The 14,309-nt window shown below is 34.3% G+C and overlaps 1 protein-coding gene across 1 annotated transcript in view; it reads right to left on the reverse strand.

The window, feature by feature from the left end:
* Nucleotides 1-14,309, reverse strand: part of LOC130076198 (carbohydrate-responsive element-binding protein) — a 62,946-nt gene that overhangs the window by 33,858 nt on the left and 14,779 nt on the right. Inside the window, exons 5-7 of the mRNA XM_056241191.1 lie at nucleotides 14,130-14,168; nucleotides 5,567-5,741; nucleotides 179-259 (exon numbers count right to left, since the gene is read on the reverse strand). Coding sequence (XP_056097166.1) covers nucleotides 179-259; nucleotides 5,567-5,741; nucleotides 14,130-14,168 — 295 coding nt within the window. The remainder of the gene's footprint in view (nucleotides 1-178; nucleotides 260-5,566; nucleotides 5,742-14,129; nucleotides 14,169-14,309) is intronic.

Here is a 14,309-nt window from a genome sequence, read left to right on the forward strand (position 1 = left end):
CAATTATATTTTTTTTTAGCATTCTACGACTGTATTTTCCTATTCCTCTTGTGTGTCTGAGACACCAGGACACGGGTGCAAAGCGGCACATGGCAAATATAAAACAATGAAGTTAGAGTTATAAAGCTGAGCAATGTCAGGATAATAAAGACTGATATATGATGTTCAATAAACTCACCTGGTATGTCCATCAGGTCATCCAAGCTGGGCTGCAGTGGAGTCAACCCAGGCTGGATCATGTCTGCATTACTGGTGTAAACTGAGACCACAGGAGAGAAACCAACTGTAAGTGTGTGTGTGTGTGTGTGTGTGTGTTTGAAGGAGTTTGTGCATTTATTCTTATAAGGTTCCTTGTTTAAGGGTGTGGTGTCCTTCCTGAATGCATTTTATAAACTCATGTGACTAAATTCTCCATCGCTAAAAGCTCTCATTTATGAAATCCTAAATTAAAACACTTTAAGGCAGGGTATGATACGCATGATATGCCGCTGAAAGATGCATATGTTGTGATATTGTTAATTCAGCCTTTCAATAAAAGAGCTTAACACTAAGATACAGTGAAGAACTAAATGAATTTGTTCAGTCAAAGGAACTGTTTGAAATGTCAATGTTACTGAGATCCATAAAGCTATGGAAGTTTGTTTCCGCCTCAGAATAAAACATTTAAAACTATAATTTATCTCTTAACTTTTTATCTTACAATTGCAAGTTTACATCTCACAATTCTAACTTTATTTCTCACAATTGCAATATATAAAGTCAGAATTGCATGATAAAGTCGCAATTGTGTGATATAAAGTCAGAATTGCGTGATATAAAGTCAGAATTGCGTGATATAAAGTCGCAATTGTGTGATATAAAGTCAGAATTGCGAGATATAAAGTCAGAATTGCGTGATATAAAGTCAGAATTGCGAGATATAAAGTCAGAATTGCGTGATATAAAGTCAGAATTGCGTGATATAAAGTCAGAATTGCGTGATATAAAGTCAGAATTGCGTGATATAAAGTCGCAATTGTGTGATATAAAGTCAGAATTGCGAGATATAAAGTCAGAATTGCGTGATATAAAGTCAGAATTGCATTATAAAGTCTGAATTGCGTGATATAAAGTCAGAATTGCGTGATATAAAGTCAGAATTGCGTGATATAAAGTCAGAATTGCGAGATATAAAGTCAGAATTGCATGATATAAAGTCAGAATTGCATGATATAAAGTCAGAATTGTGAGATATAAAGTCAGAATTGTGAGATATAAAGTCAGAATTGCGTGATATAAAGTCAGAATTGCGAGATATAAAGTCAGAATTGCATGATATAAAGTCAGAATTGCGAGATATAAAGTCAGAATTGTGTGATATAAAGTCAGAATTGTGAGATATAAAGTCAGAATTGCGAGATATAAAGTCAGAATTGCGAGATATAAAGTCAGAATTGTGTGATATAAAGTCAGAATTGCGTGATATAAAGTCAGAATTGTGTGATATAAAGTCAGAATTGCGTGATATAAAGTCAGAATTGCGAGATATAAAGTCAGAATTGCGAGATATAAAGTCAGAATTGCGTGATATAAAGTCAGAATTGTGTGATATAAAGTCAGAATTGCGAGATATAAAGTCAGAATTGCGAGATATAAAGTCAGAATTGCGTGATATAAAGTCAGAATTGCGTGATATAAAGTCAGAATTGCGAGATATAAAGTCAGAATTGCGTGATATAAAGTCAGAATTGTGAGATATAAAGTCAGAATTGCGAGATATAAAGTCAGAATTGTGAGATATAAAGTCAGAATTGCGAGATATAAAGTCAGAATTGTGAGATATAAAGTCAGAATTGTGAGATATAAAGTCAGAATTGCGAGATATAAAGTCAGAATTGCGTGATATAAAGTCAGAATTGTGAGATATAAAGTCAGAATTGTGAGATATAAAGTCAGAATTGCGTGATATAAAGTCAGAATTGCGAGATATAAAGTCAGAATTGCGAGATATAAAGTCAGAATTGCGAGATATAAAGTCAGAATTGTGAGATATAAAGTCAGAATTGCGAGATATAAAGTCAGAATTGTGAGATATAAAGTCAGAATTGCGTGATATAAAGTCAGAATTGTGTGATATAAAGTCAGAATTGCGAGATATAAAGTCAGAATTGCGAGATATAAAGTCAGAATTGCGAGATATAAAGTCAGAATTGCGAGATATAAAGTCAGAATTGTGAGATATAAAGTCAGAATTGCGTGATATAAAGTCAGAATTGTGTGATATAAAGTCAGAATTGTGTGATATAAAGTCAGAATTGCGTGATATAAAGTCAGAATTGCGTGATATAAAGTCAGAATTGCGTGATATAAAGTCAGAATTGCGAGATATAAAGTCAGAATTGCGAGATATAAAGTCAGAATTGCGAGATATAAAGTCAGAATTGCGTGATATAAAGTCAGAATTGCGTGATATAAAGTCAGAATTGCTTGATATAAAGTCAGAATTGCGTGATATAAAGTCAGAATTGCTTGATATAAAGTCAGAATTGCGTGATATAAAGTCAGAATTGCGTGATATAAAGTCAGAATTGTGTGATATAAAGTCAGAATTGCGTGATATAAAGTCAGAATTTCGAGATATAAAGTCAGAATTGCGAGATATAAAGTCAGAATTGCGTGATATAAAGTCAGAATTTCGAGATATAAAGTCAGAATTGCGAGATATAAAGTCAGAATTGCGTGATATAAAGTCAGAATTTCGAGATATAAAGTCAGAATTGCGAGATATAAAGTCAGAATTGCGAGATATAAAGTCAGAATTGCGAGATATAAAGTCAGAATTGCGTGATATAAAGTCAGAATTGCTTGATATAAAGTCAGAATTGCGTGATATAAAGTCAGAATTGCGTGATATAAAGTCAGAATTGTGTGATATAAAGTCAGAATTGCGTGATATAAAGTCAGAATTTCGAGATATAAAGTCAGAATTGCGAGATATAAAGTCAGAATTGCGTGATATAAAGTCAGAATTTCGAGATATAAAGTCAGAATTGCGAGATATAAAGTCAGAATTGCGTGATATAAAGTCAGAATTTCGAGATATAAAGTCAGAATTGCGAGATATAAAGTCAGAATTGCGAGATATAAAGTCAGAATTGCGAGATATAAAGTCAGAATTGCGAGATATAAAGTCAGAATTGCGTGATATAAAGTCAGAATTGCGAGATATAAAGTCAGAATTGCGAGATATAAAGTCAGAATTGCGAGATATAAAGTCAGAATTGCGTGATATAAAGTCAGAATTGCGAGATATAAAGTCAGAATTGCGTGATATAAAGTCAGAATTGCGTGATATAAAGTCAGAATTGCGTGATATAAAGTGAGAATTGCATGATAAAGTCGCAATTGCGTGTTATAAAGTCAGAACTTTTTCTGCATATTTCTGCTTTTTCTCATAATTGCATATTTATATCTCACAATTCTGATGTTATAACACCCAATTGCGACTTTATATCATGCAATTCTGACTTAATATCTCCCAATTGCGTGTTATAAAGTCAGAATTGCGAGACATAAACATGCAATTACCTTTTTAATTTTTTTTGTAGTTTATTTCTCAAAATCAAAATCACACAATTCTGACTGTAAACTCGCAATTCTAAGATAAAAAGTCGCAATTACCCTTTTTATTTTTAATTCTGTGTCGGAAACAAGCTTCCATAACAAAGCTGATCTCGCATAAAAGCGCTTAAAAATAGTTCATATAATAACAAAAAATATGGTCATAATTTAATTGAATTACATGTCATTTCAAACCTGTACAACTTTATTTCTTCTGTGGAAAACAAAAGGAGATTTAGAAGAAATAGCACATCGCTTTTTTCATATATTGAATGTAGACAGTGCATTTCAGGCTCCAAAAACCCCCCCAAAAAAACAGTCCATAAAACTTTCAGAATTGCCCAATAATTCTGTTTCCATCCACCTATTTTTATGCACATTTTGGGAAATCACATTTAAAAAAAACACCAAGATGTGCATGAATTCTGAAAATGAGCTTAAAATGGAAACACAATTACCGAATAAATCCCTCAATGCGCAATAAAAACCTCATGTGACTTTGCTTCAGCAGAGACTGTGATTGGATGACTGGACTAACCAGCGGACCAATCGCATCACAGCATCTCAGGTTCTTTTGCAAACCTTTTTTATCCGGATTTTAGTGCATATAAATATCTATGGTTGAGTTATTATTATGAAGCATATATTGTTTCTTTTTAACTGAGAGAGAAACATGTTTTAAACATTTTTGTTTATTGTTAAAGGCCAAACAGCAATAAGAACATGCCTTTTCCAATTTGAAAAACGAAAGAAATCAAATTATTCTACATTTTTATTTAGAATAATTAGAATTCTTTCGTTTTTCAAATAATAAAATTAAAAAAAACTCGTTTTTCAAGCAATAAGAACACGCCTTATCCAATTTGAAAAAAATATATATATATATGAAGAGTTTGGTTCCAAAAAGCAATAAATCCATTTAGATTAATTTTAGTAAAAGTGTGTTTTCTTTACCAAGAAAGTGGAAAGATGAAAACCACTATTTTCTGTTTCAAACTTTCACATAGCATTTGTAGGTCATAATAACAAAAAAATAAATAAAATCCAGGTTTTGATTTTCAAAGATTTATTATAAAAACGGATAATTTTTCCCCCCAAAATGCAATAAATCCATTTTTTTTTATATCAAAATGCAATTAATCCATTGAATCAATATAAAAGTTTTTTTTTTTTCATATTGAAACAACAACGTAAGTTTATTAGTATAATATTTTTTATTAAAAACTGTAAAGAAGATTGAAAACATTTTTCCTCCTCCCGAGTGCCTCATCTTCTTAATCTCCTCACGTAAATGATTCGATTTCGATGCCTTACGTTTCTTACCCACCGCAGAAACAACCACAGGTTCATCAATCCCGTCAAAATTATTCATTTTTTTGTTTGTTTGTTGATCGAAAAGTACAAAATAGATAAGAAGAACTAGGAAGCCGGGTGTATTTAAGGCGCTGCCGTTACTGTTTACATGGCGTGGAATGGTGCGTTGTGATTGGTTGAGAGCGGATATATCGCATTGTGATTGGTTGAGAGCGGATATATCGCATTCTGCAGAGAAGGGAGACTGGCGTTTGTCGCGGTTTGGAAAGAAAGGGAGAAAACATGACAGAATAACACGGCGGATATCGTACTTAAAATTAAACATTGACTTTTCAATACCAACCAGATACAATACTGATTTTTGCAGTAACTAATTTTTTTTAGAAATGGCGTTTATCGTGTTTTGGAACCAAACTCTTCATATATTCTGAAGTGTCACATGAAAACAAAGTGTAAATGAAAATCTAGCAAATAAATAAAATATTACTTTAGCGTTAGCGAATGTGATTTAGACCTGGTTTATCATGTACTTGTTTTACCAACGTATTAACCGTATTGGTTTTTAAAAATGTTACCCCACGTATCCGTAACACGCCCGCTCCACGACACTAGTTTCCGAAAGAAATCACACTGTATCCCTTCATGGACTCACTGTTCTGGCGCTCTCCCATCCAGGGACTGGGTTTCTGGGTCATGGTGAACAGTGTGTCTGAGATGTCCGACAGAAAGCAATCCAAGTCAAACATGTGCACTTCCTCTGATGCCGTCTCCGGCTCTGGATAAATCTGGCTAGTCCACTTCTCCAGTCCTGTTCTGCTATTCGGACTCTGTGGAGAAGACACATGATTTGAGGGATCATTGTTCAAGCTCACACTGAACTTCATGTTAATGAGGATCCACAACAGAACCGGAAGACAATACAATGCTGAATAAAGTCGGAGTTTTTGTTATTTTTGGAGCAAAATGTATTTTCGATGCTTCAAAACACTCTAACTAACCCACTGATGTCACATGGACTACTTTGATGATGTCTTTATTTCCTTTCTGGACAAGGACAGTATACCGTACATACATTTACAATGGAGGGACAGAAAGCTCTCGGACTAAATCTAAAATATCTTAAACTGTGTTCTGAAGATGAACGGAGGTCTGACGGGCTTGGAGCGACATGAGGGAGAGTCATTAATGACATCATTTTCATTTTTGGGTGAACTAACCCTTTAATGCTTGACTTCGCAAACACCACTGATAAATGTTTCCACATCTACATACGGCTGAACATGTTTAACACCAATAACTGAATTATAACTAGTCTCATTTATAAAGCTGTGCGTAGGATCCTTACTAAAAGTGTACGTGTGCCCGAAAGCCAAAAATATTAATATATTTTTAATATTCAGACTTATAAAACCGTGTGAACGTGCGCAAAATTCCCTTTATAAATCCCAGTCAGCGGGAGATTGTGCGCCCTGAAATATCCATATATGAGCTTACAACGCCTCGTTTTACTATGCAGATCCTCATCTGCATATCATTTGCATATGCATATTCATCCACGTGATAACATGTTTAATGGTACGAGACATTAGGAAAATATGAGATACGGATGTGCCGTCACATTACATTGGTAAAATTCATTTAGTACCCGATCCTTGCCTTGTTTTCGAATAATAATAATAATAATAATAATCTTTATTTTATATAGTGCCTTTAAAAGTTGCATCTCAAAGCACTTTACATAAAAATAACGAGGTTTCATCGAGTCAATGACTCATTTTGATGAACGAGTTTGAACAGGAGAGTTCGCAAGGCGAGCATTTGTGCCTATAAAACTTTAACTTTTTTATTTATTTTTGAAATGACAGATCGTTTCTCTAGATAAGACCCTTATTCATCGTCTGGAATCGTTTAAAGCTGCACTGAAACGGTCATTTAGACCTTGAACCGTTTGGACCCCATTGAAGTCCATTATATGGAGAAAAATCCTGGAATGTTTTCATCAAAAACATTCATTTCTTTTCGACTGAAGAAAGAAAGACATGGACATCTTGGATGACATGGGGGTGAGTAAATTATCAGCAAAAGTTTTTTAAAAAGTGAACTAATCCTTTAAAAGACACACACAAGAGTCCAGGCAGTAAACACTAAACAAGCAATAAAAAATAAAAAGCCAATATAATAACAAACGAATAAATACATCAAATAGTATAAAATACATTTCAGAGAAAGCGTTTCTCAATCTTTTCCACTGGCCAAATAGTATTTTGAATTGCTTTATATTTTGAATTGAAACGGATATGCCTTATTGTGCATTATTGAACATTATTTGCATGAAAATATAATAGTTCTGCTATTATAAAACATTAAAACACAGCATGCCACAGCAAAAGTGTTCAAAAGCAGCGCATCATAGTATTAATATTAACAAAAATATATACACTCTAAAAAATGCTGGGTTGTTTCAACTCAAATTTGGGTCAAATATGGACAAACCCAACCATTGGGTTAAGTTTTTTATTTAAATGTTTTACCCAATGGTTGTGTTTGTCCATATTTGACCCAAATTTGGGTTGAAACAACCCAGTATTTTTTAGAGTGTAACATCAAGAGAACACTTTCCTCCAGCAACCGGTACCTATAATTAGCAAATGATTACCATCCAATTATCCAATCAGTTCCTCGACAGACGCAATGAAGCAATGCCCTACTTTTGCTCGTTTAACTCAGATATACGTCACAACAGGGAAGAAAAGACGACCACCAGGGCCGGCGCTCCGCACACGCACATCACGCACTGCGCGTAGGGCACCAAGTGCTTGGGGGGGCACCAAAAAATATGGGTCGTGAAAAATCATCACAATAGGCTACTAGTATAAATAACAAATAAAATATGTCTAAAGCATGTTAATATACAAAAGCAATACAAAAGTAATATAGGCCTAGACCAAATTAGTCGAGAAAAAGGTGAATCTCCTGTGACAGTCTCCCTCTGGTGCCCCCCCTTCCCCACCTCCCAGTGGTCTGTTCGATTATGCCTCAATCAATGTAAAATTTGGCAGACACCGACCTCAGACATGGCCTCGAAAAGGCACCAAGAGTCGGGGGCGGAAAAAAGGAAAAAGAAGAGACAGCGGGATGATACTCGCGCGTCGCTTGCAGGTAGACAATGTTTTAAATAAAAATGTTAGTTTTGTAGCGCGGGCGCCCTTGCGTCGTGAATACATGTCCAGGGGGGCGTCGCTAGTAGTGCAAATGATCCGGGCCGTTTTTAGCCCTGCATGTTGAATCTTTTATTTTAACGGGGGTCCGTGGGTCTCTCGAATTTTGAAACTTGGGCTGTTTAAGATGCAGTTAGTTTGTTTGAGAAGAAGAGGAAGACCGTTTAGATACGTTTTTTCGTTGTTGTTCTATGCGGATAATTTTCAAGAGGTTCATAGGCCAAGGCCCAAGGGCGACATCTGTTGGTGAAACTGCAATTAGAAAAAAAAAAAAAAACACAATCTTAGTGTTTGTATATTTTCATATTCACAGAGTTGTCAAATTATTAGGGCTGGGGAAAGATTAATCGCATCCAAAATAAAAGTTTGTGTCTACATGATATATGTGTGTGTACTGTGTATAATTATTTTGTATAATATACAAAATAATTATACACAGTACATAAAATGTTTATATAAATATATTATATAAATACACACACATATGCATGTATATATTTAAGAAATATTTGCATGTATATACTGTATATAATTATATATAATTTATATTATATATAAATTTAAACATTTTATATATAAATAACAAATATTTCTTAAATACATACATGCAAATGTGTATTTATATATACAAAATAATTATGCACAGTACACACATATATCATTCATGTTCCAAATCTGTGTTTTTAGTAATTGTGGTGGTTTTTGGTATTTATAATTTTAACCTTTATATTATTTATTTCTTTTCATATTTGGTGCCATTGTTAATGTAAAATGATTTATTTGCAGCAGTTATTTTGAAAGTAAAGAGAACCCAACTAAGAAATTCTGAATGCTTGTTATTCCTTGGGTGGTTGGGAGTGGGGGGGCACCACCAAGCATTTGTGCTTAGGGCACCCAAATGGCTAGCACCGGCCCTGACGACCACAGTTCACATTTCATGCCAACTTCATCCAAAGCCCATCTGGCCTAGAAGACATCAGCTATTACAGTTTTACATTTTGAATTTTTTTCCTTTAGAAAGATCTTGCACTGATGAATCATTCACAATAAACCCAGAAACGTGCATTACGAAAGCAAATTGTTGATGTTGACTTAAATTTCCAAAGCAGTTACACACTCAGATTTGACATTTTACTCACGGATTTCATTGGGAGAATCCCATCTGCATGTGTTATACCTGGAGTCTCGCTGATATTTCTACCTATGTTCGGCACCGCATATTTATAATAAAACCCACAATCAGACGGCAGCGTCAATGAAAACTACCTACGTTCTGTCTTACGCACAAAGGAGGCAAATTATAGTATTGGTTTGTGAGCAGGATTGATGTGTGTGTACGTGGGTCTCTGTGCTTACGTGTGAGGTGTTAACGACAGCAGTTTAACACAAGCGTGTAATAGACAGGAACCCCGGCCCGATCCCATTATGCTTTCATTTCTCAGTCTTTTTCCCCCAGGTTTCTCCGTATCATTCCAGGACGAGCGGGTCTTTTGTTCCTGACCCAGTTCCCGCTGTCACACACTCACGTGTGGAGGACAAACGCAAACCCACTGCCTTCTACTGGCCCGATGACACACTGCACCTCGACACCAGACGCTGCGGGGTAAACTGGGACGCGCGTAGGGCCTAGTTGTAACACACATGCTTTAAAACTTTCCAAACATGCCAGCATGACGAAACTTAGTGTACAGGTGAAACTCGAAAAATTAGAATATGGTGCAGAAGTTCATTTATTTCAGTAATTCAACTTAAAAGGTGAAACTAATATATTATATAGACTCATTACATGCAAAGTGAGATATTTCAAGCCTTTATTTGTTATAATTTTGATGATTATGGATTACAGCTTATGAAAACCTTTTCACAATATTCTAATTTTTCGAGTTTCACCTGTATATATAGTTGCCATATCAACACTATATGTGAAAGCCTGTCACGATAACTACTTTTAATTGTGCGATATATTGTTACAGAAATAATTGCAATAAGCAATATTATTGTCATTTTAAAGACCATTTTATGGCACTGGATATACAGGTGGAACTCGAAAAATTAGAATATTGTGCAAAAAAATGAATTACATGCAAAGTGAGATATTTCAAGCCTTTATTTGTTATAATTTTGATGATTATGGCTTACAGCTTATGAAAACCTTTTCACAATATTCTCATTTTGAATTTGGGGTTTTCATAAGATAAGCCATAATCATCAAAATTATAACAAATAAAGGCTTGAAATATCTCACTTTGCTTGTAATGAGTCTATATAATATATTAGTTTCACCTTTTAAGTTGAATTACTGAAATAAATGAACTTTTGCACCATATTCTAATTTTTCGAGTTTCACCTGTGTCATCATGATATAACAGCATAATAAGGCGAGTAGTCCTAGTCTAGACACTTTCAAATGACAACAACCTTTTAATTCTTTAGATCATGGAAATGTTTCTAACTTGAATAATAGACAAATAAACATAAACAAAAAAAACACGCGAGATTTTCCATTGACATATTTTTACCTGATCTTGAATGAATGAATGCACACTATTCCTGAGAACACAAACCCTACTAAGCAGTCAGATGTCCAAATGAATAGACCAGTCTGATATTATTTTAATCTTATATCTGTTGTTAAACAGTTGAGATAATTCTTTAATGCTGATCTAACAGCAGAAGACACTCGCCGGGTTGAAACCCCAGTTGTGCAGGCGGGGCATGTTGTCACGCTGCGTTACAATGAGCCCCTATTAGAACTATTGCTTTTCTACTCTATACTTGTATGAATTCTATTGAGAAACCATGAGAAAAAGGTGAATAAAGACTTAGAGTCAATGTTCAGAAATTATTATGTTTTGCTGTGTCAAACTCAAAAATTTGTTTATTTAAAATGATTTAAAAATGGCATTATTTTATATAAAAAAGTTACTAATTTCATTTTATTGAGAAAATATTTTAGTTAGTCCTGCATATATTTTTTATTAGATAAGATAACATTTTAATTATTGTAAAATAACTGAATTTTCAGCATCATTACTCCAGTCTTCGGTGTCACATGATCCTTCAGAAATCATTTATGATTATTATCAGTGTTGAAAACAGATTTAAGGATCTGTGATGAATAGAGAGAACTGTTGAAATATAAATATTTTGTCACTAATGTCCTTAACTGTCACTTTTAACCAATTTAATGCATCTTCGCTAAATAAAAGTTTTTTTTTTTTTTTTTTTTTTAATCCGTCTGACCCAAGACTTTTGATCATTTGTGTATTGTGTACATTGTAAATACCTCAGTACAGTATATATTATAAATATAACAGCCATTCAGTGCCATGGCACAGTATTATCCGGAAGCGTCAGCACGTTTATTTCCAAGCGAGGACTAATAAAAATGCATCTAAAAGAAGTGCAGTGGATTCCCATCTTGCAGTATGTGGGTCAGATTTGATTAAACGCTGTTGAAGCCTGAATGTGCGTTTCTTTGACGGCCTCGTCTAACAGAAGGAAAGATTAGCACTTTAGTCACTAAAAGCAATCAAATTACTCATTTCTCACCCTGTGACGCAAATAAACATGTGCATTCGCGTTTACTCACAAGGATTTCCCCCCCAAGCAATAGCCCTCCTAAACCTGGTACACATTGCACTCTGTTTTTATTTAATACAACACTATTTATATTAACTTATTGCTCATAATGTCTCTGTTTGTCCTTGCATTGTGGTTCTGTCCTTGTTTTCTTGTCTTTCTGTTTTACTGTGTGTTGCCTGCATGGAGAAGACCAAATCAAATTCCTAGTATTTGTATGCATGGCGAATAAAGTTGAATTGAATGTTCTTTTTGGTTTTTCGGCCAACTGAGCGAAGCAAAAACTGAGGGGCGACTATTAATAGAAATGCACTGTGCAAACATGACCTGCACCGCTAACCTACTAAAGTAAACGCTACGCTACTCGACCAGATCAATGATTTACACCAGACCCCATCACAGCTGCGCTCCGGCCCATAGATGAGGAACAGGCCTTCACAAACCTCCCCAATAACAGAAGAAATCACAGGTGTGGTTGTGTTGCGAACCTGCAGGATCCAGAAGGTCATGTGAAATCAAACAAATTTCGGAAACTTCCCCAGCTCAAATTTTTGATTTTGTTAATATTTTTTGGCTACACTTTATGTTAAGGTGTCATTGTTACAGTGTAATTATACAGGTGAAACTCGAAAAAAGTTCATTTATTTCAGTAATTCAACTTAAAAGGTGAAACTAATATATTATATAGACTCATTACATGCAAAGTGAGATATTTCAAGCCTTTATTTGTTATAATTTTGATGATTATGGTTTACAGATATGAAAACCTTTTCACAATATTCTAATTTTTAATTTGGGGTTTTCATAAGATAAGCCATAATCATCACAATTATAACAAATAAAGGCTTGAAATATCTCACTTTGCATGTAATGAGTCTATATAATATATTAGTTTCACCTGTATATTGAAGTACTGAGTGATATTAATTAACAACATGTACTTACTATAGGGTTAGGGTTAGGGTAGGATTTGGTTGAGGGTCAGTTGCATGTAATTATGCATAATTTACTATTATTACTACGGTAAGTACATGTAACATGTCGTCTAAAATAATTGCCCATTTCTTTTTTTCAGGTTTCTCAGAAAACACAAAAAACTGAACAAATAATTGAATATATGATATTTATTGATCATGTCACTCAAAAAGGTTAAGGTTATGACAGAAGATGACTATTGGCATACTAGTAAAATTTCCTAAGTCTCATTGTCTTTTGACTTCACACTCTTGACGTAGGCCATTATACTATTCTACTACCCCTGTAGTATAATGGCCTACGTCAAGAGTGTGACTTTTATTTTTGCTTTATTATGAGACTTAGGCAATTTTACTAGTATGTTAATAGTCATGCAACATACTAGTAAATGTACTACAATATACTAGTTCATGCAAAAAAAATAGCATGAACTGAGGATGTGGGTGAGTTTACCAGAGGTGGCCAGCATCATTAAGGGAGATGACTTATGAAAAAAAAAAAAAAAATTGTCAAAAAATGCCTTAGCCAATTATTTTAGGAAGGTGACGATATGTTGGCTTTCATCATGGGCATCGGAACCATTGTATGTGGGTTGGGACAAGACCCACACACTTTTAGACCAATTGTATTGGACAAACTCACTTTTACCGTCTCTAATGTCTGTTCGCTTTTCAGAGCGACGTCAGTCAAATCCATTACACTTGAGGAACGCCCTAATAAATTAAACTCCCTTTCTGCTGAATCATTATATTTCTTAACGAGCCGCAAATGACGAAAATAGCCGAAGTGTTTGTCTTTAGTGTTACCTATTTTTTTCTGTAGAAAGACAAACATAAATAGTGATGAAAGCCAAATTATTAAATGTCACAGATGTATATTGACTGAGTAATCCACTGTTTTGTAGATGACTGTTCACCTGAGATTTGGAGCCAAATTACAGGGGTGTAAAAATGACTTTAAAAAGATGGCAGCATCATTATTTTATCTTTACACAGAGATTGGTATGTCTATTAGTAAAATCTGTTGACTTTAGCTATCTTTGTTGCATTATATGCCAACGATGACAATTCAAAAAAAGGCAAAATGCACTTCTTGTGTTTTTTGCCTCAAGTTTGTATGCCTGTAACTCAAGAAGTATAAAATATATCTCAATGTCCTTTTAGATTCTGGTTCTTAACAAACTTTCCTATTGGTATCTTTATTTTAAAGGCCCTCGATGGTTTATTCTCAGAGCTATGGACATGTTAATGTGGCCCCGTGAGTCATTTGTACACATTTTCAGGGGGTCACTTTGCATACAGATGATACTTGTTTTCTTTTTAAGAGCAATATCTGAAGAACAAATAATGTTGAAACTAGAAATGAAACCCAAAAATGAAACTCTTGTGATTTTTGCATGACCTGTGACACCAGACGCAACTGAAAAAGTTGTGATCTTACCTTCTGTAACATGCACAGCAGATCTTTGTTCTTCTGAAGCTAAAAAATAAAACAAAATAAAATAAATCAGAAATAGCAGTGCTTTACAATCCTAATGGAGATTACAAATCAGACAGGAACTGGTCTTAAAATGATTAATCTTATCTTATCTTAGTGATGGGTCAATTTTTAGGATCTGGT

The sequence above is a fragment of the Rhinichthys klamathensis genome, unplaced genomic scaffold (genome assembly GCF_029890125.1).
Source record: "Rhinichthys klamathensis goyatoka isolate OS25496 unplaced genomic scaffold, OSU_Roscu_1.1 h1tg000633l_1, whole genome shotgun sequence".
NCBI lineage: Eukaryota > Metazoa > Chordata > Actinopteri > Cypriniformes > Leuciscidae > Rhinichthys > Rhinichthys klamathensis.